This window comes from Propithecus coquereli, unplaced genomic scaffold, assembly GCF_000956105.1.
Source record: "Propithecus coquereli isolate 6110/MARCELLA unplaced genomic scaffold, Pcoq_1.0 Scaffold109, whole genome shotgun sequence".
Lineage (NCBI taxonomy): Eukaryota > Metazoa > Chordata > Mammalia > Primates > Indriidae > Propithecus > Propithecus coquereli.
The window spans coordinates 5,084,707-5,106,985 of NW_012134858.1; the positions used below are offsets into that span (position 1 = coordinate 5,084,707).

Consider the following 22,279-nt stretch of genomic DNA (forward strand, 5'->3'; position numbering starts at 1 on the left):
TATTGCAACAAAATATTTGACACAAATAACTATCGATTCCTTTCTGAAAGAGAGGTTATATGAACGTACAAGAAAAATTTCACCCCCAATATAAACATGAAAAGGACTTGAGGTAAAATTTACAACATGCAAAACGCAAATGATCAATAACTATATTTTTAAATGTATAATCTTACAAGAAATCCAACTTTAGCACATTGGTTTTTTTCAGACTGCCACCAAATTATCAAAAATGTTGAATATATATCAATCAGTTTCTTCAGCACAGGATGTAACACAGACATAGTACTTCTGGATGTGAAAACTATTAAGCCTTTCTATAATCAATTTGAAAACATGTATCAAGTATATCAAGAGCCTAAAGAGTTATTATTTTTGGTCTGGTAATTCTATTTCTTAAAAAATATAATAAGAGAATAAATATAGAGATAATTAAAATTATATGTATTTTAGATGTTCATGATTACACTATTCTATAATAATATGGTAAAATGCCCAAATACTTATCATATAAGAAGATAAAATAAATGATGGTTGCCCGTAAGTTGAGTAATGTGTTTCCATTAAAAAAAAATCATAGTTGTAAAGAATAGTTATAGAAATGAGAAAATACTCTCAATATAGCATTTAGTGGGAAAGTCAGCATATAAACCGTATCTACCATAAATAGCAGTTTGATAAGTATACGTATCACTACCTCTATCTCTATGTATGGAGGGAGGAAAAATATAAAGAAAAATGCACCGGAAATGCTAACAGTATTTATTTCTCAGTTTAAAGATTACAGCTGACTTTTATATTCTTCTTTTCACTTATCTATATTTTCTAAACATTCTACCCTAAATGAGCATGTATTGATGAAATGTTACTTAAAATGAAATACTTAATTGCATCTTTTCCTTATCCCTTTACTCAGATGAAGCAGCAGGGTTTGTTTTGGTTCTCCGCTCTGTCAAAAACAGTTCTGCACGAGGGTTCAGAACAGTTGACATTTTACTCGGGACACACGCTGGAAGAATGTTAATCCATGAGGGGACTTAAGTTTTTTTCTCTACTGCGACCCAGCGTGCACAGCCAGAGTCTGTCCGCCAGCAGCTTCATGGAGACACCGCACAATACTCAGGCCGGGTCCTCCCAGCCCCACCTCCACCCACAGCCCCTCCCCACGACTTGCCCACTGCCGGGCTGCTGCCACCAGCTGCTGCAGCCACCAGGTAAAGGCAGCGTCTGCTTCATTCCCAGAGTTCACCTTTCAACATGGCCTCACCTCTTGCAACTTCTGAACCCGGAGAGTGTGGGGCAATTTGTAACACAGCGTAGCGGGTCTGGGCCAGAATGTTAATCATGGCCTTTCAGCTCAGGAGGCCTGGGGTCCAACCGCGCGGCAATCGCGGCGTGATGAGCAATTATTACTTCGTGAATTATCAGCAGCCGCAAGGCTCTCCCGGGGACATGACATCAAGGGGCCCATTTGATTCCCATCCAAAGCCAGCTTTTATGAAGAATCAAAATTGACAGAGAAGATAGAAGAAGCGTCTTAAACAAGTAAAGGAGAATAAGGCTCTTCCATTTCCCAGGGAAATTGCTGGAACGGGGAGTAGTGAAACTTTAAGTCAGCAGGCTCCAGGCCAAGGGGAAGGAACAGCGACACCCTGATGCTGCCTCTGGGGGAGGAGGAGGAGTTGGGGGGTGGGGAGGGTGGAGCAGAAAGTGAGCTGAAGCGAGGAACTGCACCACCTCAAATCCAGAAAAGATGTTCTGGGTCTTCTGCCAACCCCCCTCCCACCCCCAGCCCCGCCCCAAGAAATCTGTCTGATCAAGTCTCTCCAATCTCTGGGCCCAAATGGAGCTGAGCAGAAAAGCACAGAGATCCAGAGGCCGTGAGGTGAGCCTCAGCGCTTCCCACCCAAGCCCTGCCTGTTGCAACCACCACCTTTGTGCTTCCACAACTGCTTAATATATTCGGGTCCCAGTAAGGTTCTGCTTGACCAGACCTGGGCCAGAGAAGAGCTGGAACCCCAAAGGACTAAATACTTCCCCAGCCTCTGTTGGTCCTAAATCGATTCTTCTCTGTAGAAAGGGGCAGAAAACAGCTGTGTTCCCTCATACCACATCAGGTCTCCGCCATCCCGGGATGCAAGGCAGAAAGCAAACCCACAGCCTTTCCAGATGTACCCACCCACTCCCACCCTCCTGCCCGAGGAGACCCCCTGCCTCCACTGAGCCAGTGAATCGGGCGGATGCCACCCATGGAAAATGGGGGTCACACAGCCCGCGGGCCGTTGGCAACTTCCCCAGGGTTTTGCTGCACCAGGGACCCAGAGTTCGTGGGAGGGACTAAGTTCCCCACACCACCAGGATGGAGAAGGACAGGCAGCCTCAGCACCAGGTCATGGAAGATGCTTCCTCAGGGCCGTAACTGGTGCTGCCATCCCGGCAAGTCATGCTTGTGGAGAAACAAAAAGACCACCGTGTTCTCCTTCTTCCGTTGATCACACCAACACGGAAACAGCCCTGAACATAAAATCGCATCAGAAGTGAAGCTCCACAGATCCCTCTGAGCCCTTGGTCTGCGAGGAGTGGACATCTGCTTGCAGGCACAGAAGGGGCGCTTGGCACTGCCCCAGCGCACAGAGCTTAGTGGTCCCAGCTGCACCTGCTCAGGGCTGCACAGGGGGCTCCCAGCTCTGGCCTCAGGCTTTGGCACACGGCGGCGAGGAGCTGCAGTCCAGGGCACCGCGAGGCAGACGGCGTGCGCTAGGCCTGCGCTGCCTCTCTGCTCCACGGGGCCTGGGGAGCATGCTCAGAGAAGGTGCACGGCCCCCGTGTGCCGAAGCTGCTGCCCCGTGCCACATGGGAGAGCTCTCACTGCCAAGTCCTGCACAGCAACGCTACCCTGACTGACCCCTCTGGTCAACAAGTAGGCTCAGATTACCTGCACCTCCACCTAAGGAAACTGCAAACACTCAGGAAAGCTATGTCTGGGAGCAACACGAAGGCCCCCAGTCAACGACACAACATACGTATGATGCACCTTTGCACACAGTAGATGCTCAGTAGTTCCTGCTTCACCCTCTCTTTTCCCACATCAGACAGCTTCCCACACACCCCACCTTTGGAAACTTTACCACAGGTGGCCTCCAATAGATCTGTCAGAGCTCATGCCATGAGCTAAGGACATTTGCATGGACAAGCTCGTGGGACCCTCCTTTGGAAATTTCTGTCTGAGCAAAGAGAAACAAAGCCAAGTAGAAATTTGTGCAGCATCTGTTACCATTCTGAGTCCTGAAAAAGCACACCTCCAATGGGAAGAAGCAGGGACAGCCCCCCGCACCCCCGAGACAAATATCAGGCCAACTCCTCTGAGAGCTGGAAGTGATTTTCCAGAAACCCCTGCCCCTGGTGGCAGACCCATGCCAGACAGCTCCAAGTACAGCACAGACAATTAATATTTTGCTTTGAGTTACACAGCAAGCCGGTGACATGGACCTTTGCTTTTGCCATCCAGCACTCCCTCAACTAGAACGTACTTCCTGGATGAGATAATTGAATTAGCATTTGCCCGGCACCCTGCAGTGCAAGACGATCACCCAGTCCTTCCCTCTGATGAAGGGGCTGAGTAATCCACAGTCTCTTGATGCCACTTAATCTAAAACGTCTGGGTGACTCACGCTCCCCGAGATTTCCCTCCAGGGTATTTAGTTTAAGAAAATATCTATTTGCTCCCTAATTTAAATGAGTTCTATTTGTTTAAATCTTAAAGATACTACTGGGTCTTTGACTGGCTTTGTTTCCCACATTGTTTTGCAATATATATTAAATGTATATGATATATATAATCTTCGCAGGGAACCCCCGGACCTGTCCAGAGCAAAGCATGCAGGATCTGCCCCGCCGGCCCCTCTTGCAGCTGTGCCCTGTGCGTGGCCAAGAGAGCTGCCATCTCAGGGGTCCTCAGAAGGCTGATCTGCCCTTGTGTGGCTCAGGACCCCACCCGCAAATCTGCCTCCCAACCTCAATCATCTCCCCTCTATGTGAATATCCTTTATTTTTAAGTCACCCTGATTTCCCAGCCCCACCCCTCACAGCTCCCTCTTCTACCAGGAACCACAGCTCAGCCCCGCCTTCAAACGCAGCCCTACCCTGTGGCACCATCCTAATCCCCCCTCCTTGCTTCATCTGAAGCTTTCCAGACCTTGCTTTAATGCATCCTGGGCCTGAATAACAAACATTTGCTAAGGTAAATCCCATTCCCTGCTTTCCAGATAACTTCTCTTTAACAGCGATAAGCTGCTAGGCAGACAGATAACAACTGGGATATGCAGCTATTAGGGGAAGATTTTCAAATGACAAAAGGATACATTTTAAAATAAAGCCCACTTGAAAATCAGTTTCCCTTCCAACGCAATTATGTTCAGGCCTCCTGCTCGGAAGCTCCTTATACGCAGAGATTCCAGCTCCCACTGGCTTCAGGGTTTTTCAGTAGCGTTGCCTTGGCAACACGGAAGGCCCAGACACCTGAAACAGGAAGTGCAGGACACAGTGCCTCCTCCTCTCTCGGGCACCTGGAGTGGCCAGCAAGGCACCCCGCACAGGGCTCCAGAATCGGCCACCTAAGACTGCCCCCAGGACCAACAGTCCCGCCCACCACGGGGACCTTGGGCTTAGAGCTGAGCAGAAAGAAGGAGGGTGGGAGGTAGCGAAGGAGCCAGCAGGCTGGACCTGATGGTCACTCACCTCAGAGGAACACTGGGGATGAAGGCGAGTACGCCAGGACCCTGGCAGATGCGAACGTCGCTTCTGCAGGTAGCTACACTCCGCAAGCTCCTTCAAGTCAATGGGCTGAAGAGCTCCCCTTGCCAGGCGGGAGTCCCAATGCAAGCCAGCTTCTCTTGCAGTCATGACCCAGACCAATGCTGACCCCCAGCCCCAGCCCCCCACCAAGCCCCCCAGATTGGGGCCTGCCTAGCAGACAACAGAGGCCTGGGCATCACGGGCCACACCCTGGTCCTCCAGGGGGTCACAGGATAGTCACAGGCTGACCCCTCTCTAGGAGGCCACCAACAAACCTCTGAGCTCCAACACGTCATCAAGCCATGTGTGTCAACCATTGCGTCACGACCTGGTATTGAACCTCTTATTATTTATATGAGCAGCCCGTGACTCTATCTTCCATCCCCATCACAGGACTAGCTGGGAGTTCCCGTCCTCCCCATCACACACAGGCCCAGACCACCTGGCCTCTCCCTGAGGACCATTCCTCCTCCCAGTCTGTCACCGGTGAGCCCTGTGCCACCCCCTCCTTGCTCCCCAGCCTCCCCCGCTCCACCCTCCACAAGTGTCCTCCTAACCTGGCCCTGCAAAGAAGCCCCACCTGGACTCTCGGTACCCAATGTCACTTAACCCCTGCGACCCCTCCACCACCCCAGCCACACTGGAGACCAGGGTAGAGGCTCTTTGAGGAGGGGGCTTGCAAGGACTTTTCTTCGTCTCCCGGGCACTGTCATTACTAGGGACGGCTTCCTCCCGAGTGTAGAGAAGTGTGCGTGAGATCACACGAGCCCGTGCCTGAGTGTGTACCCACCACCTAACATGCTCATTCTTTCCTGAGACACCTGAGCCCTGTGGCCCCTGCCGCCATGAGCACATGGGCCACCTGCGCAGGCCATTTCTGGTAGCGCACCCAAGCCAGTCAGGTTGGCGCAGCCCTTGGAAGCCAGCCACTGACCACCCCAGACCTCACCATCTCTCCAGTGCACACAGTGACCTGGTCCCTCACTTGGATAGCTGACCCCTCGCTTGCCACAGTGACCTCCTGGCTTCACAGGTCACCTTAACTTTGGGGGCCCCCACTCTGGATAAAAGGCTACTTGCCCGCTCTCTTTAATCCTGCAAAACTATTCTTCACCTTGCATGAGAGGAGGAAGAAGAGGCAAAGTATCAGTGGAAAGACACCCGGGTCTGGCACCTGCACCAGCATCAAATACAAAAGCCAAACCTCACCCCGAGTTAAGCAGCTCATCTGTCTCTCTCTTCTCTCTCCACTGGGCTCTGGCATCCCCACTTCCCACCGTCCTTGTGGCTCCTTTTTCTGTTCAGGGTCTTGTCTCACTCTTGGATCTGGTGGACACCCTGGCTGAAATCTCTCTCTCCTGCCTCAGCCACAATCAACAGCTGTTCCCACGGTCAGGCTGATTTTACTGCTCTGGGAAAACACGCTGCCCCTTCTAGCCTCCAAGCGGCCCCCCTGGTTCAAGCAGTAGTACCCAGTTGTGACCAGGGGCCCCTGCTGTACACAAAGAGACTACACTAGTGGCAATTTCTGTTTGGAAACCTCTCTGTGCCTCCTCCCTAGCGTGCCCGATAAACACCAGCCAACAGCAGCAACAACACAGAGAGACTGGGCTCGGGGATTTCTGGACAGTGAGCAGTCACTGGGAACCTAGGGGTCCCTCGGGCCCCTGCCGTTTTCAGTGGCATCACAGCAGGAAGATTGGGAGGTGGGGACCCCGAGGCTTACCTTGCGCATGTCTTTGCCAAAGGTCTCGCTATAGGTCGTGCCAAGGATTTCAAACTGGACGTAGGGATTCGAGCTGTCCTCCCGAAACTCCATCACGCCAGTGAGGCCGGTGATGTGGCCCTGCAGGACAGGAGGAAAGACCAATGGAGGTCAGAAAAATATGGCTGAGGTGAAGGACAGAGTCCCAAAGGCTGTAATGAGGATAGAGTGGCTGACGGTCCTAGAGCCTCAGAGCAGCATCCTGCTTCCCACACCCTTTGCTTACAGGGAAATCCCTGAGGCCTGCAGTCAGTATGTTTGGAGGCCCTGCTGTGTGCCTGGAACGAGAGTAAAGAGTGACAGCTTTTGTCCCCATCCTCCTGAAGCTTAGTCTTCCCCTTGCAACCTGCTCTGGGGCTCACCTTAACCTGACCCAAAAGAAGAATCGAAGGGCAACGAGAGCCATATCAGACGCATGGCAGAGAGTCACAGGGCAGCAAGCATGAGCACTGGAGGCCAAATCCAGCCTGAGTTCTGGCTTTGCCACCTGTGCCACCTTGGGCACATGCCCACCTCGCAGCTTCAGCCTGAGCTAATTAGCTCCACATCACAGAGCCTGCGAGGACTGAAGGAGAAAACGTGTACGAAGCACGGCATCTGGCACAGACTGGCTGAGGTCCCGCGCCTCTCCTTGCCAGCGCAGTGGGTGTCATAGAAGCAGCAAGGGGCAGGGGGCTGAGGGCACCCTGGTGAGCCCCCTTCCCTCCTCCAGCCTGGGGGGTCTCACCAGCCTTGTCTCCCATAGTCTCTGGGAACCAGAGGGGCCCCGCCCCTCCTGTGGGCACAGTAGATCCACACCTACACCAGGACACGTTCACTGCTACTAAAACCACACACGGCTTATCGTGACTAAAATTCTTAACATTGCAGAGCTCCTAAATGTTCTTCTGAAGCCTCCAAAAGCCAATTCACTCTAACAAGTCTTCTATGGATTATTCAATTCATTTCGAATCCAGTCTTCTAACTTGGTGTCACTCCTCAGCACGCGGGACACATCGCAAGTACAGAGCATGTGTGCACACACGAGCACATGCACACACGAGCACATGCACACACATGCACATGCACACACACACCGCAGTCCTGGATGACCAGCATGCGGTGGTGCCAACTGAGACCACCCGCCTCTCTTGGAGCATGACGTCCTGCATGTTGGAGTATCACAGACATGGGAAGGCAGCTGCCCCCATTTTTTACTTACTTGTGACCTTGGACAAGTTACCTAACCTCTCTGAAGCCCCATCTCCTCACATTGAAATGAGACAATAATAATAGCACGTATAACAGCCTTCGAATGCTGGGACAGGAAGAGCGGCAAGAAGAGCGGCTTGCAGGGGCCTGCCAGGGCGGCCACACAAAGGGCCCAGCCTCAGGCCAGCTGCTGGTGGGGGCAGGGAGTGGGGGCTGTGAGGAGGGGCCTGCCTTTGGCCTTGGCCCGAGGAAGTTCCCTCACACTCACCTTTTTGATGGTGTCCAGCATGGACCGCCCTCCATTCCACGGCTTGGTGGACTTCCGTATGCAGTTGAGGCTCGCCATGCTGTGCCACTTCCGGTCCTCCAACTTCCTGTGGAAGGCGTTGGCCAGCATCAGAACACTGTCGTACAGGTAGAGGTTGGAGATCTGCAAAGACAGAGGTGGTAAAGCCCTTTCCACAGGTGCATTTCCAGAGAGAGCTGGAGAAACCCACAGAAAGCTGGGGAAATGTGGGGTGACAACACTCAGATGTGGTGCCAGGATCCTCTGGCTTCCAGGTGTTCATTCAAAAACCCAGCCGGGTGCTGGAGTCCTGGGTAGGATAAGACCTTGCCCTGTTTCGGGAACTGGGAGGCACACCACACGTCAGCAAGGAGAACCGGCATGCTTAGCACCTGACTGGGCCGTCCACGCAGACCCGCTCAGGTGAGAAGGGTGGAGGGAAGAAAGGGTGGGAAGCTCAGGTAGAAGGACTGGAAGGATAAAGGCAGGGCACGGCATTTGCAAGGCACGAAGGTATCAAGGAGCAGGGCCAGTTAGGGCAAGATTCACCAGAGCTCTCTGTAAAGGACCAGACAGTAAAGATTTAGGCTTTGTGATCATTTGCAACTGCTCAGCGCTGCTGCTACAACCCAAAAGCAGCCATAGGCAACATATACGCAAACGAGTACGGCCACATGCCAATAAACGTTATTGGCAGAAACAGGCAATATGCTGAATTCACCCCGTGGGCCACTGTGGGCTGACCCCTGGGTCAGAGGAACTGAAAACAGTTCAAGGTGACTGTGTCGATGGGTTCGGTGGGGAAGGGCAAGACCGAGGAGGAGGCAGGGATTGGGCCATGCAGAACCTGTGGGGCGTGCTAAGAAGGAAACAACAGAGGTGACTTTAGGAAGAAGGACACCATCGGTGAGTCTGGGCACAGAGAGCTGGTGATCAGACCTGGGCCTCGGAAAGACGGCTCTGGAGACTGGACAAGCCCAGGGTGATGGTGGCCTGAGTGGCCACCTGGCAACTAGGAAAGTGGTACCAATTTGGTAGAGATTCCGGTGTCTGCTGTGCAGTGAGGTCACAGCCACCCAGGGGAACATGTTTGCAATTTGCAACTGTGCCCATCTGAGAACCACCCTCTGCTTAGCTGTCTTCAGCAAGGCAGCCCCTAGAAGAGACACAGCCCATCCCGGAGCTCCGGAGAGCGAGACCACGCGTGAGCAGCAGAGTAACTGTGTGAAGAATGGGACAGCAGTGTGGGGGCCGACCCGCCGTGGGATCCAGGGGTGGACAGGCCCGGCTCACGCTCCCGACTGTGATTACAGACCCTGTTTGGAGGAGCAGGAAGGCCCCACCTGCCCTCTCAGGGACCCAGCAGTAGCCCTCTGCAGGGAGGAGGGCAGCCCAGGCCTCTGTGGGGCATGGGGGCATGCAGTAGAGGAGGAGGGCAGGGGTGAGGGACAGGGAACGTCCACCCCCGGTCAGGTGTGTGGCCCCCGCTGGTAACAGTTGCACAAACAACCATCCACCAAAGTGGGTCAAGGGGACCATGCTCTGAACACCTGAGCAGCAAGTAGTCTGCTAAAAATATTTCAGAAAAACAAAATCACCAGATAAAAATAGGAAACTATGTTGGCCTCGCAGGCCTCCTGGGAAGATCAAACAGGCTCCTTGGGAAGCAGGAAGAAGCCCTCTGTCCCCAGCCGCACCACCCACCTCCCCAACATGTCCCCACTCCCCAACTCTCCAGGCCTTGTTCTTTGCACACTTTCCTCGCGCGTCTTAGTCTGGGTGCCCCAAAAGCAGAGCCCCAGATAAGAACTCGGGTGGTGGGAACTCTTCCCAGCAACGGAGCTGACGTCCGGGACATCTGTTGTGTCGTGCCTGTTCAGCCACCCATGCTGGCCCTCAAGGTCATTCCCACCCTGTCACATTTAAGCAGAGCTGACCGTCTCCCTTATAGGTCTCCCTGTGCATGGGCCATTGCTGAGGAACACTACTCTGTCTGCCATTGTCCTGTGTCCCTGCTAGGAGCACTGTGGGCCTTGTGCCCTGTGCCTCCCCATGCTGGAGGTGTGAGAACGGGTGGAGGGCGGCCAGATGTTGCAGAGGCAGCAAGGAGTGGGCTAAGGTAAGGGCCTCGGGCTGCCCCGCTGCTGTCTTACCTGACAGCAGAGAGGAGAGTGATTCCCACCACTGGGAACTCGTCCCCTGTCCTGCAGAGAACACCATGACAGAACTGCATCCTCAGCCCCTGGAGGCCTGGAGGAGCATTTCCTCATGAGCGAGACCAACCCCACGCCTGTTCCGGCCAGCTCCCCAGCGCTCGGCAGCACCCACCACTGCAAAACTGCTTTGACACGTCTCGCTCCCCTCTGGAAAACAAACCCATGATGGAGATGTTATAAGTGTCTAAGGTAAGCCACTTGGAATTGGCTTGGTTTTTGTTCTTTTTTTTTTTCCCCCACAAGGATAACTGGAAGCTGAGAGTCCTTGATGATGTGAAAATGTCTCTTCTCATGACATTCATGGGTCTCCCAGCCACCCACTCACGCTGACGCTATTCAGCCAGCCGGGAGCCTCTGGCCCACACCCACACCTCCGCACACTCACACCTCGCAGAGCCCACGCACCGCCTCTGCGCCAGCCAGCCCCGGCCAGCACCTCCAGAAATTCCCTTTCTCCCTCCAGCACTTCTATTCACGACGAATTAAGGTACTCAACAAACACATGAATGCAGAGAGGCCTGCGATGGAGAGGAAAGAGCAGGATGTGACTCAGAAAGGCCAAGGAAGCCCTCGGTCCTCCCACAAGTGTGCCTGCTTGGAGGCAGAGGGCACTGCCGGTCACAGGAACGAGACTGAGCAATGCTCTTTTCCAGGCCCAGATGGGCCCTGCCCCCGCCCTCACATCACCCTACATGCGCCCTTTTCCATGATATTCTACATGCTGTCAGTTCACAAGTGTGCTTACTCCACCAAACTTTGAGCTCCTTAAGTGTTACCTCTCGAATCCGGCACCTACCAAGGCATATGGCTGGTGCCTAATCTATGCATGATGGATAAATGCATGGCAGATACGTGCATGCATGGGTACAGGATGGAGTGATGGACGGATCTTCTTCCAAGAAGGTACATAATAATTGTGTTTTGCAAAAAAAGAAAATATTGAAAACAGCAAAAAAAAAGAGATTTGCTGTCTCCAACTTTGACTTGGGAGGAAGCCTCCTTTGTTCAACAGCAATTTGCTTCTCATTTACCACCTATGCAAAATGTCTTCTTGATCCTCCCTGGGAGCTGTTTCCATCCACTCGTCCCTTGGTAAGATGCTATCTCCATACTTCCCTCCGCCTGGGGCAGAAGCTGACACTCCAGCACTGATCTGTGGATCTACTATCTGCTCCTCAACCTCAGCATCCTCACTTAGGTGACCCACATGTTGCAAAAAGACCAGCTGGTGTGCACTGGTGGGATGCACAGGGTGGGGAAGGCCCTACCCTCACAGTCTGGTTGGCCAGAGAAGGGATCGTTGGAGGAAAAGACCAAGAGGAGCTGGCAGAAAGGCAGATCCACCAGACCCTGATGAACTTAAGAGAAGCCTTTCCTCAGGGTGGATGCCAGGGCCAGGGTTGATCATGCCTAGCCTGTGAGCCTGGAGGAGAGGTCTGGAAGGATAGAGGCTCCCCGCTACATGGACACTCACCTACCATCAACCACGCAGGGCCAACAGCTCAAGCTGGAGCCACAGCCCACAGGGGCAGAGAGGGGGGCCTGGGATGAAGGAGTCCTTGCCTCCCTCCTCACATCTCAGGTAAGGCACGACAAGAGTTCTTTAGCAAAGGTAAGACAAGCAGAGCAGACATTATGACTATTTAAACGCTCATCCCCCTGCAAGCGCAGGGTCAGGAGCCCAGGGCTCTGGCCGGCCTAGGAACAGCACAGCACAAAGTTACAGGAACCAAGAAAGCATTCCAGGTGAGGGTAATTTGAGAAGCAAAAGAGAGGTCAAATTATCAAGGCCAAGGGCAGAGGAGAGACCTGGCTGCAAAACAAAAGACCTGGAACCAGATCAGAGACACCAGAGGGAGGGGAAACCATGGGCAGACAAGAGCCAGAGCCCGGAGAGTGGCCCCTGGCTTTCCCAGGAGCTGTGGTGCTACTTTAAGTGGGAGGGAGCTGGAAGCGGGACTGGCTGGTCCATTTAGCAGCCCTAGACATTTTTGCCAAGTTCCTCTTTAACTCATTGGCATATAGTACGACCCTCATGCTACCACGTGCAGCTTAGGCAGGTGGTCTTGTAGGATCAGCAAGAGCTTTGGAGTCATCACAACCTGGGCCACCTCTGCTCACTGCTGGACCCCCAGTGTCTACAGCAGTGCACGGATATAGCAAGCACTCAAATGTTTCCTGAATGGGTGAAGTAAATCTCCACTCACACTCACTTGCTGAGTGATGTTGAGCAAGCCATTTAACACCATTAGATTTATCCTGATTGACAATAAAAATACAATGTGACCTGGGCCCCTGCAGAGGTGCAGTGTGGCGGCTTTGATCTACTCGCCTGTAAAACGCAGGTGGTAATACCCCTGTATGCCCAGGACTGTCCTGAGCTCTTTGCATGCATTTTCATTTTTGGAGCGAGCCGGGACAGAAAGGAATGGCAGGGACAAATAAAGGACCTCAGCTCACTCCTGACTTCAATGTGGGGAGCTGAGGGCTCCTCCTGGGGTGTCCCCAGTAGCTGGGGCCCAACAGGGGTCTGGCACACAGAACATGGGGACGATTGGGAAAACGAACTTGTATCTGCCAACATCATTCATCCTCCCCACCAAGGCCCCGTAGTCCCGATGCCTCCCAAAGGCTTACAGAGGTCACGTCTGGCTTCTGCACTTTGTGGATAGAGGATTGAGCAAGAATCAGTGCTGAGCGTGAATCCCCAGCCCCACTTGAAATCTGCTCACCTGGGCACATGTCCTTGGACCCTGGCCGCAGAAGCACAGCCACAGGTGCCACCGCCCCCAAGGCCTGAGCCTGGCCTTGCAGGGCTGCCCGCCCTGAGGTGTTGCAGGGCTACCCTTTGAGGGAAAGGCCACTTCTCTGGCCCCTAGGATGTTTCCCAAAATGTATCAATACAGGAAGGCCCAGAGTGGGGTCAGGTGAAGCTGTACGGTACCATGACCCTGCTTCCTAAGATGGAGGCGGCGCAGCCCACTGCAGTCAAAGGCCTGGCACTTGCGCTGTGGGGCTGGCTCAGCACAGCAGCCTTTGGCACAGCGGATCCTGCAGTGAGACCACCCAGATGTGCAGGGGAGTGGGGAAGGCAGGCAGGGTGTGGCTGTAACGAGGGTCGGCTGCAGCCCAGCGCCATGGAAGGCACATGCTCTGCACTCTGCCTTCTGAACCCATCCCCTGCCAGCTCAGAGGTTTCAGCTCCAGGCAAGCCTCCCCGATGTCCTCCCCCAATGGTCGCCTCCCGCCGCTGCAGCATGGTTGAGGTGCCCTCGTCACCTCCAGGGAGATGGTAACCACTGGTTCCCCTGTCTCCAGCCCCACGCCCTCCCTTTCCACACTGCACAGAGCTTTCTTTCTGGAACCCACGTCCTGACATATCACATCACCAAGGACCACACCCTGCTGACTGCCCTCCTCTCCAAGTCACCTCCCAACACTTCTCACCTCTCGCCCCTTGCCTCGGCACACTGAACTCTGCCCCTGCTCTCCCGGGCCTCTGGGCCTTTGCACATGCCCATCTCCCTAATCAGAATGTGCTCAACAATGGAAATTAAAACTCCCTATTCTGAAGGGTTTGTGAGAATGAAGAGAGAATATTTGTGAAATGTCTAATGTAAGGACTGGCACATAGTAAGTGCATAAATGGGTATTTGTGCAATTAGTGGAAGTCAAGTGAATAGTTTTAAACATGTTCTTAGAAACACGAAGGCAGAGATGTCAAGGCATTTGCAAAGAGGATGCCTCTTAGAAGAGGCATGATGGCTGACGGAGGCCATGCTGGGGACAAAGACAGAAGCTCTGTGCAGATATTGTCCATGTGGAACTGCTCATCTTCCATCAGAACTCAAGGCTATGCATTTCCACGAGATGGGAGGATCCTGGCAAGGCATGAATTTTCAAGGTCAATTACCCATGCAGCAGGTGGGTCCTCAAAAAGGTAGCGGGAAAGGGAGGATGCATCTCTGGGAGGCAGAAGAGAGAATTCAGCCAGCCATGAGCTTGTGATGGGGGCTTGCAGCTCTTGAGAAACCCAGGCAGACACTCTTGGCTGCAGAGTAATTAGAGACCAATCACAGGAAGTCAACTGAGGACCAGGGATGGAAAAATAGCCTTTATTTTTTTTTTTTAAAGTTAGCCCCAGAATGCCCATTACATCAGTAGCTATATTTTATTTAGGAAAATACCTTGTGTCAGCAGGAGCAAAGGCTACTGGTAAGATGGTTAAATTTATCTTCATGAGAAAATAAGAAGAATTTACTTTGGAGTTAAGACTCCGAGGGAGAACATAGAGGGAGGACAGGGAAGCCAGCGGATGGAGGGACGAGGGAGCACCAGGGCCAGGGGAGCAGTGTCCAGGGTCACTGAGCGTTCCCCAGCAGGAGGGCACCTGGAACATCAAAGGCCATTTGTGCAGCTACAGTGCAAATGCCCCACCCAACCCCCACCACGCACAACACCATCTCTGAGACTCCCAGGCTGTCTTAGTCCGCTCGGGCCACTATGACAAAATACTATAAACCAGCTGCTGGCTTGTAGACAACACAGACTTATTTCTCACATTTCTGGAGGCTGGAGAGTGAGCTCCACCGGCCTGCAGATTCAGTGAAGGGGGAGGGCCGGCTTCTTGGTTCATGGGTGGCGCCTTCTCTCTGTGTTCTCATGGGGTGAAAGGAGACAACTCTGGTCTCTTCGGCCCCTCGGAAAGGCACTGATCCCACTTATGAGGGCTCCCCCCTCATGACCCAATCTCCTCCCAAAGGCCCCACCTCCCTAGTACCATCACCTTGCGGATTAGGTTTCAACATAGGAATTTTGGAGGGACATAAACATTCAGGCCACAGTGGATGTCTTGTGTGAATGGGGATTTGTTGTCCTGTTGACACCAGGAAGGCTCTGATTTTCCACCTGGACCAGCACAGGGTGGGACAGAGGCAGCCCCACCTGAAGCCCAGATCCTCTGGTTGCTTACTGGGTCCTCAGAGCAGGGTTAGGACCAGAGGTAAAGAAAATATACGCCCCTCATGAGATGTGCGGAGCTCTTCAGGAGAGCTGAGAGCCCCCAACCCAATCTGGCTGTCAGCAGGCTGCACTCTCTGCCCGACCGCACTGAAGGGAGGGGGCCCTGGAGCACAGGACGATGACCTGCCTTGCAGCCGGCTGTCTGCCCTGCTGGAGAGTCTTCTCCTGAGCGAATCTGAGACTGCAGTCAAGTCACATTAGGGTGCTGCTGCCTTGTGTCTGCTGTGCTCTAGAGCCCAGGGAATTGCTGTACATCCACATCGCCGTGGTGAAAAATCATCCTTGAAGGCAAAGGAAGACGAGTCGCAGGCCCAGTCAGACCAGACCGTTATCCTCCCAACACCAAAGCTGGAAGTGCGGGAAATGTTTTCATCAGGGAAAGCTGCATTTCCTCCAGGCGTCTACAGAGCTCAGTTTTCTCTTCTCTCCATTGTCAATCAAGCTGAGTGGACTGACTGCTCAGGGGGGACCACGGGGGCAAGCAGCAGGAGCTGACACTGACCAGCCCTCAGACAGGCTCTGGCTGGCCAGCAACGTCAGACAAGCAGCGACAGAGGGTCCGGCTGGGCGGACAAGCTGACGCCCAGATGTCACAGCTTGAGGAATCCACCCCCAGGTTAGGTCTCTCTGCCAAACTGCTGCCGACCCACCTGTCCTGAGAGAGGGCACCATGGTCAGGCCTCAGGAGGGAGCAGATGGTGGCAGAGGGCAAAGGGGACGCAGGGAGCTCTGCTCAGTGCTGAATTTAAGTGAATGGTGTGGAGAGTGGAGAGGGGCATCTGTCCACACCATGACCCTCTGCGCTGCAAACGCACACAGGGCCACCTGCCGCCAGGACAGCACCAGCTGCACCCAAGGAGAACACCCGTGCAACTGTCTCTGACAAAGCTTTCCCCACCCTCCTGGTTAAATGCTCCTGTCTGAATCTTTGGGGTTAAGCAAACCACTGAAAGTGACATGAAATTCAAGGTAGCTGGTGCGGGGAAGCTCAGTGACGCTCCAGAGGAAACGCTTCCACTGACAGGTCGATAAAAAACTTGTAGACAGGGAAGACTATGAAAGCCCTAAAGAAATAGGGATGTTGTGGGGAGGGGGGTTGAAATGCTTTAACAGATTGAGCTCGGGGGAGAAATGATTCCATCAAGCCACTTGACAATTTTAAAATGCACAAAGAAGAGAAATTCCAACGCGAGGGAGTATTTTATAATAATACCACATTAGCCCTCACGGCTTAATTCAGGGATCAGGCTCCACAGTGACCAGACAACACATTGTATATCATTTTGCCTGTCACCCTTTGGAAACACATTTGAATATAAACAGGGTGGCAATTTGATAACGTGTCTGTTACTTCAACTGTAGCCCCGAAGTCGCCAGGCAATGCAGTTCCAAAGACAGAGTGCGTTGCAGATTCTCCTCTGAGCAAAGATGTCCGTGAAATCTTAGCAAAGTCTCCAGGTTCTGAGGGACTGGTTATCACTTTTATTACAGGCTGAGTCAGACAAGCTCTAAACTAACTTGTCAAGAAAACAAGAGTGAGAAACGCCCAAATAAGACAGTGCTTTGTAGGGAAAAATAAACAACAGTACTGAATGCTGGCAAATACAATGCTTTTGGAGCCACTAAGAAGCCACGGATTTAGGTATTTTTCTTCCAAGGGACTTTCTATCTGCTAAATAGGAACCAAACTGATTTGCCATAATAGCTGCTGGGTGGCACTAGAGCACAGAAAGCCCTAACCACAGGCCTAATAGAGGAAGATGGAGTTTCTGAGGCCAGCTCAGCGGAGAAACCAAGAGGCAGATGATCTTGCAAAAAGTCCCTGGTCTTAAAGGTCTTCCCAGAAACTTCTAAACCAGAACTATCATCCTGTGTGTGGGGGGAGAAGAACTAAAGATGGACTAGAGAGCTCCATTTCCAAAAGGCTTTTCATTAATTTCATCAAGATGAAGTTAATAATCCATGACATAAATGGCTTTTTTTTTTCTTCGAGTTAGTTGTTCTAAACATGTTAGAGCCTTCTTGATAAATCTCACAGCTAGAGGCTAGTAGAAATTAGTTTGCCTTCCACACTGTCATTAGGAAGAAAGAAGTGGTAATAGCTCCCGAGGAAACTGGAAGGGAATGGCTTGTAAATGAGATGGATCTACAAGCTGCCCGAGTGGTCGCTGGGCAGGATGAGTAAATAAATCCACATTTCCCGCTCATCATCCCCGCCTCACAAAGGCGCACATGCAACAAATGGAGATAGAGATTCCTTTAATAAAGCGTTTCATTTATATATATAAATATAAAGAGGCATCTAGAGTCAGTTTAGCTTGTGTTAAGACCTGCATTCTTAACAATTCCATCCCTTAACTCCTCACTGAAGATCTTCAACCAGCAGGATCTTACATGCAGAGCTATGTGGGTCTAAAAGACATGGCCTCTCTCCTCCCAAGCAAGGCGGCTATGATCAAGTGCCCACGAGAATGATGTGGACGCTAAGTGGTCACGAGCCTGTGATAAGGCGCTAGACAGACGGGAACTGCTCTCCCACCAGTGGTGAAGCTTTTAAAAAGCATGCTCAGGAAGAAAGGGGGACTATATCATACCAAATAAATAAATGAGGCTACACCTAGCTTTTCCATGGGAAGGAACCTGACCATCTTGTCAATAATGATAGTAACAGGCTGAATATCCCTTATCTGAAATGCTTGGGACCAGAAGTGTTTCAGATTTTGGGTTTTATTTCAGATTTTTGAATATTTGCATTATACTGGTTGAGCATGCCTAATCCAAAAACCCCAAATCCAAAATGCTCCCAGGAGCATTTCCTTTGAGTATCAAGTCTGTGCTCAAAAACTTTTGGATTTTGGGGCGTTTCGGATTTTGGATTTTCAGATTAGAGATACTTGACCTGTACCGCTAATAGCTGAGCCCTGTACTGAATGCTTTCCATGTGTTCTCTCATTTAATTTTCATTATACTCGAGGGGGTAGGTATATTCTAATATCCAATTTACAGAGGAGGAAACTGAGGCACAGAATGATAAATAAATAATAATGATGAAATCATTAGTAATTAGAGTTACTGGGATCTGAACCCTGGCAATCTGGCTTTTGTTCTGCTGCTGCTGTCACTACCAGATCCCTGTGGTACTGCTCTTAAACTTCACTATTTACGTAGTGCCCAGGTCTCAGCCGGCAAGAGAGGCAGGCTGTCCCAGGGCTCCTAGGTCTGATACCTCAATTGCCTCACGCAATGATGTCCAGCCGCACACCTGAGAGCTGCGCCTTTGTTTCTCCCCCTCATGAGTATGTGTCACTGAGTAGGCCCTCAGGTGGGCCCCCAGCAGTGTCCTCCGTCTCTCTCTTTTTTCCCCCCCAGAGGACAGATTCTTTGCATCCAATGTGTCTGACGTGCAACCAAAGAGCCCATCTGCACCTCACAGTCCACAGCAAAAGGAGGCATCACAGCCGTTGAGGAGAAACACTTCCCCTTCCCCCGACCCCACCTGTGCTGTACACTCCTGTGCAGCAGACAGGGGCCCTGCCTTTGGGCTCCAAGTGGACTGAGCGCGGTTTGATGGAACAAAAACTGGAGGAATAATCGCAGGACACAAGGCAAGGATGGTGTGTGTCTGGGGAAAGATAAAGCCCTTCAAGGTAGGGAGAAGCTGGGGAGACCTTCCAGGGAGTGGAGGGACCCCCTCTCCGCCTGCACTGGGTGGGGGGGAGCGCGCACTGCCTGAGCCCTGTTGTCTAACGCCACTTCTGTCCACGTGGAGTGTAGGAGCTATAGATACAAAGGCCCAGGGAGGGGACTTGCCTGGCCCTCGCCACTTCTTCCAAACTCCACAAAGGAGGAGGGCAGAACAGACCAGCAGCATCCCAAAGTACAAAGTCTTGCACGAGGGCCTGTCTCTCTGATCCATGTGCTCTGGGCACTCAAGTCCCTGGGTCCTGCAGAGGCCTCAGGTCCACTCTCTTGGCTGACCCTCCAGCACTTCAGAAAGACTCCAGACATTCTGATGGGCTCCCTGGTAGAGTGAGCACTGGCAAGGTGGGAATATTCCAGCTATAATAAGTGTCTGCCATGTTTCCCCATCAACCGAGAACATATTTTTCATGTTTACCTTCTACTGAGGCATGTTTCATTTTTTTCCCTCAAACGTAAGACTATAGAGTAGATTCAATACTTTGCCAAATTACACACGCCCACAGCCCGTCAAGATTCCATTAATCCCCTCCCCAAAATGCTTGGGCCCTGATATGGTGATACCCAAATGTCCTGGGGTGGGGCTGACACTCAGGTGGCAGATACAGCTGTCTCTGTCCTCAAACCCTGGTTTCTACTCCTCATGCTTGGCTGGTTAAAGAAGGTGCAACTAGTTTCAAATGCTGAATGGCAAGCACATCCCAGGTACAAGCTTCTGGGTAATTCCCACAAACCTAAGTGGGAGAAATTTCCTTCTGTCCTGTGGCTCCCACCAAGCATCAGTGAAAGTTTTCTTATGCACAATGTTCCTCATGGAGAAGTAGATTTGGGGCTGCCAGCAGGCACTCTCCACACTCTTCCTCATTGCTCCCAAACATCCAGAGAGAAAGCCACGTCTCACAGCAGGCACGTAGCTCCCCAACCTATCCCAAGGCCCCAAGACAAGCTGATACAGACTGCACACATGCTGGGGGAGTGGTCGAAGGACTGACCATAAACACTTGGTATCTCTGGCCTTGGAAGGAACAGGGCAGGTGAGCAGGTCATGGCCTTGTTCTCTTACCCCTTCCTGCCCAGCTGGGAATACAGCAATGTCCTGGGTGACCGAAGCCTCAGCACTCAGCAGATGTGCAGACCAGTCCCCACTTGTTTTGCAAGAGCCATGTCTGTGTTAGGAGGAGCCTAAAAGAGGTTCAAAATGATGACTTCCCACAGGAAGACTCCATCCCCACAAAGCAGTCATCGCAAAGGCCTCAGAGACAGGAATCTCTTTACCTGCTAAGTATGTAAGTTTTAAATACCAGAGGCACCCAGCGAGCCAACAGTCCCTGTCTGCCGACAATAGGCATAATTGCCTGCTAATGCCGCTCGAGACACTGCCCAGTCTACTGGTTTCAATTTCAGCAAATGACAGAGTTCTGGTAATTAAAGTTGGTGGGCAGTGGGAGGCCCTGCATGTCTCCCACAGCAGGCGGAGGGCGTGGATGAGACGCCTGCGTGGACGGAGCGCACTGACCTGCAGCATCTGGAGGTAGCCTTCCTGGGGGTCGCAGAGCAGGGAGGAGATGCGGTGGTTGTTCCTCATGCATTTCTGATTGTCCTTTGCAGACGGGAAGATTTGCCGGACCACGGTCATCCTGCCAAGGGCACTGTGGACCAGGTCCAGGATCTCCGGGTCACTGATTTCCTAGAAAAATAACCAGACCCAGGCTTACCATCAACTCCGGAACTGTCTCTGTAAGAGGCCTGTCAGAAAACGTCTAGACCCATGGCCTGAGGATCTACTGCCTGAGAAGTTAAGGGATTGGGCCCAGGTCACGCAGTTCATTAGTTGCTTATTTACAAATAATACTTGCTATCCTTCATGTGCAAACAGGATTAGTCAACATTTTCCCTGAAGGCCAGAGAAAGATGTCTAAGGCTAAGCCACCGATACATTGGTTTCCACGGTGTCAAGCTTGCAGGACGCACCGCTGTCAACGTCATGGCAGGCATCCACCAGATGTAAAAGCCGCATTTCCCTTTGGGAGTCATCCACCTGACTTAGGGAAAGCTGGGTTTCTCTGAGATAGTTGATAAAAATGCAATGAGCTTCCCTGAATTCTTTCATAATGACATTTATTTTACAAAAATATTTGTATACAAATTTTGAAAATACATCCATCCACTCCTTCATTCCACAAAATCTACCCAAATCTCTGAGGCTTGCTCTGCACCAAGCACTGGGGATACGGCAGTGAAGGAGTCAGGCCTGATCCCATCCCGTGAATCTCACGGGCATCACGGGATGCGACGTGCTGAGTGTCCCGGGGTGAAGGCGGTCCCGTGCTTTCCACGGCAGACACGCACCAAGCTCTTTGCACACGTTAGCTCACTTATTTAGTGCTCACGACATCCCTAGGCATTCTGTGAGGTAGACACTGGGATCCTCCCTCTGAAAATGAGCACCGTCAAGCATAGAAATAGCAAAGGGGCTATAGGACGCGGCTTCTCTAGGACTCAGACTTAGACTGAAGCTGGACGATGACTTGTCAGGCAGAGTGCTGGTGTGTGTGGGGCGGGTGCAGTTGAGGAGCTGGTGGTGCTGGAAGGTGGGGGAGGGGGTGGCACCCTGTTCTGGGTAGCAGCAGCAGGAAGTGTGCAATGCCACAGGCCTCACCAACCTGGGAGGGGCAGGGCGGCTGGCTGTCCTCAGTGGGTGCCTGTGAGGGGCAGAGGAGGGGCACTCAGAGCAGGACTAGAGCCAGACTTAGGGCCAGATGTGGGGACAGAGGTCCGTATGCCCAGCTAACATGCCCACACCGAGGGAGACGCAGAGCCCTTGAAAGGTGTGGGGCGCAAATAAGCCACCATCAGCTTTACATATCTGAAAACCTCTGGCTGTGATATGGAGAATCAGAGGGGAGGAAAACTGAAGGAAGAGAGGCTGAGAGGAGAGTGCCAGGCTCCAAGCAAGGCGCACACAGGAACCACGAAACAATGGAAACTGGTGCCTACAGATGCTCCTCTGCTTACAACGGGGTTATGTCCTGACAGACCGTCACAAGTTGAAAATACTGCAAGTCAAAATGCATTTGATACACCTAGCCTTACCCACCAACATCACAGCTCAGCCCCTCCTGCCTTAAGCATGCTCAAAACACTGACATTAGCTGCAGTTGGGCAAAATCACCTAACACAAAGTCTGTTTTACAATGAAATGTTGAATAGCTCATGTAATTTATTGAATAACGTACTTAAAGTGAAAAACAGAGTGGTCTTATAGGTACTCATGGTACAGTTTCTACTGAATGCCTATTGGCTTTC

General features: G+C 52.1%; 1 protein-coding gene across 1 annotated transcript in view; it reads right to left on the reverse strand.

Moving 5' to 3' along the window:
* LOC105813375 (glutamate receptor ionotropic, delta-1) overlaps positions 1-22,279 on the reverse strand; it is a 547,286-nt gene that overhangs the window by 217,531 nt on the left and 307,476 nt on the right. The window contains exons 4-6 of the mRNA XM_012648023.1: positions 20,490-20,660; positions 8,019-8,180; positions 6,521-6,640 (exon numbers count right to left, since the gene is read on the reverse strand). Coding sequence (XP_012503477.1) covers positions 6,521-6,640; positions 8,019-8,180; positions 20,490-20,660 — 453 coding nt within the window. The remainder of the gene's footprint in view (positions 1-6,520; positions 6,641-8,018; positions 8,181-20,489; positions 20,661-22,279) is intronic.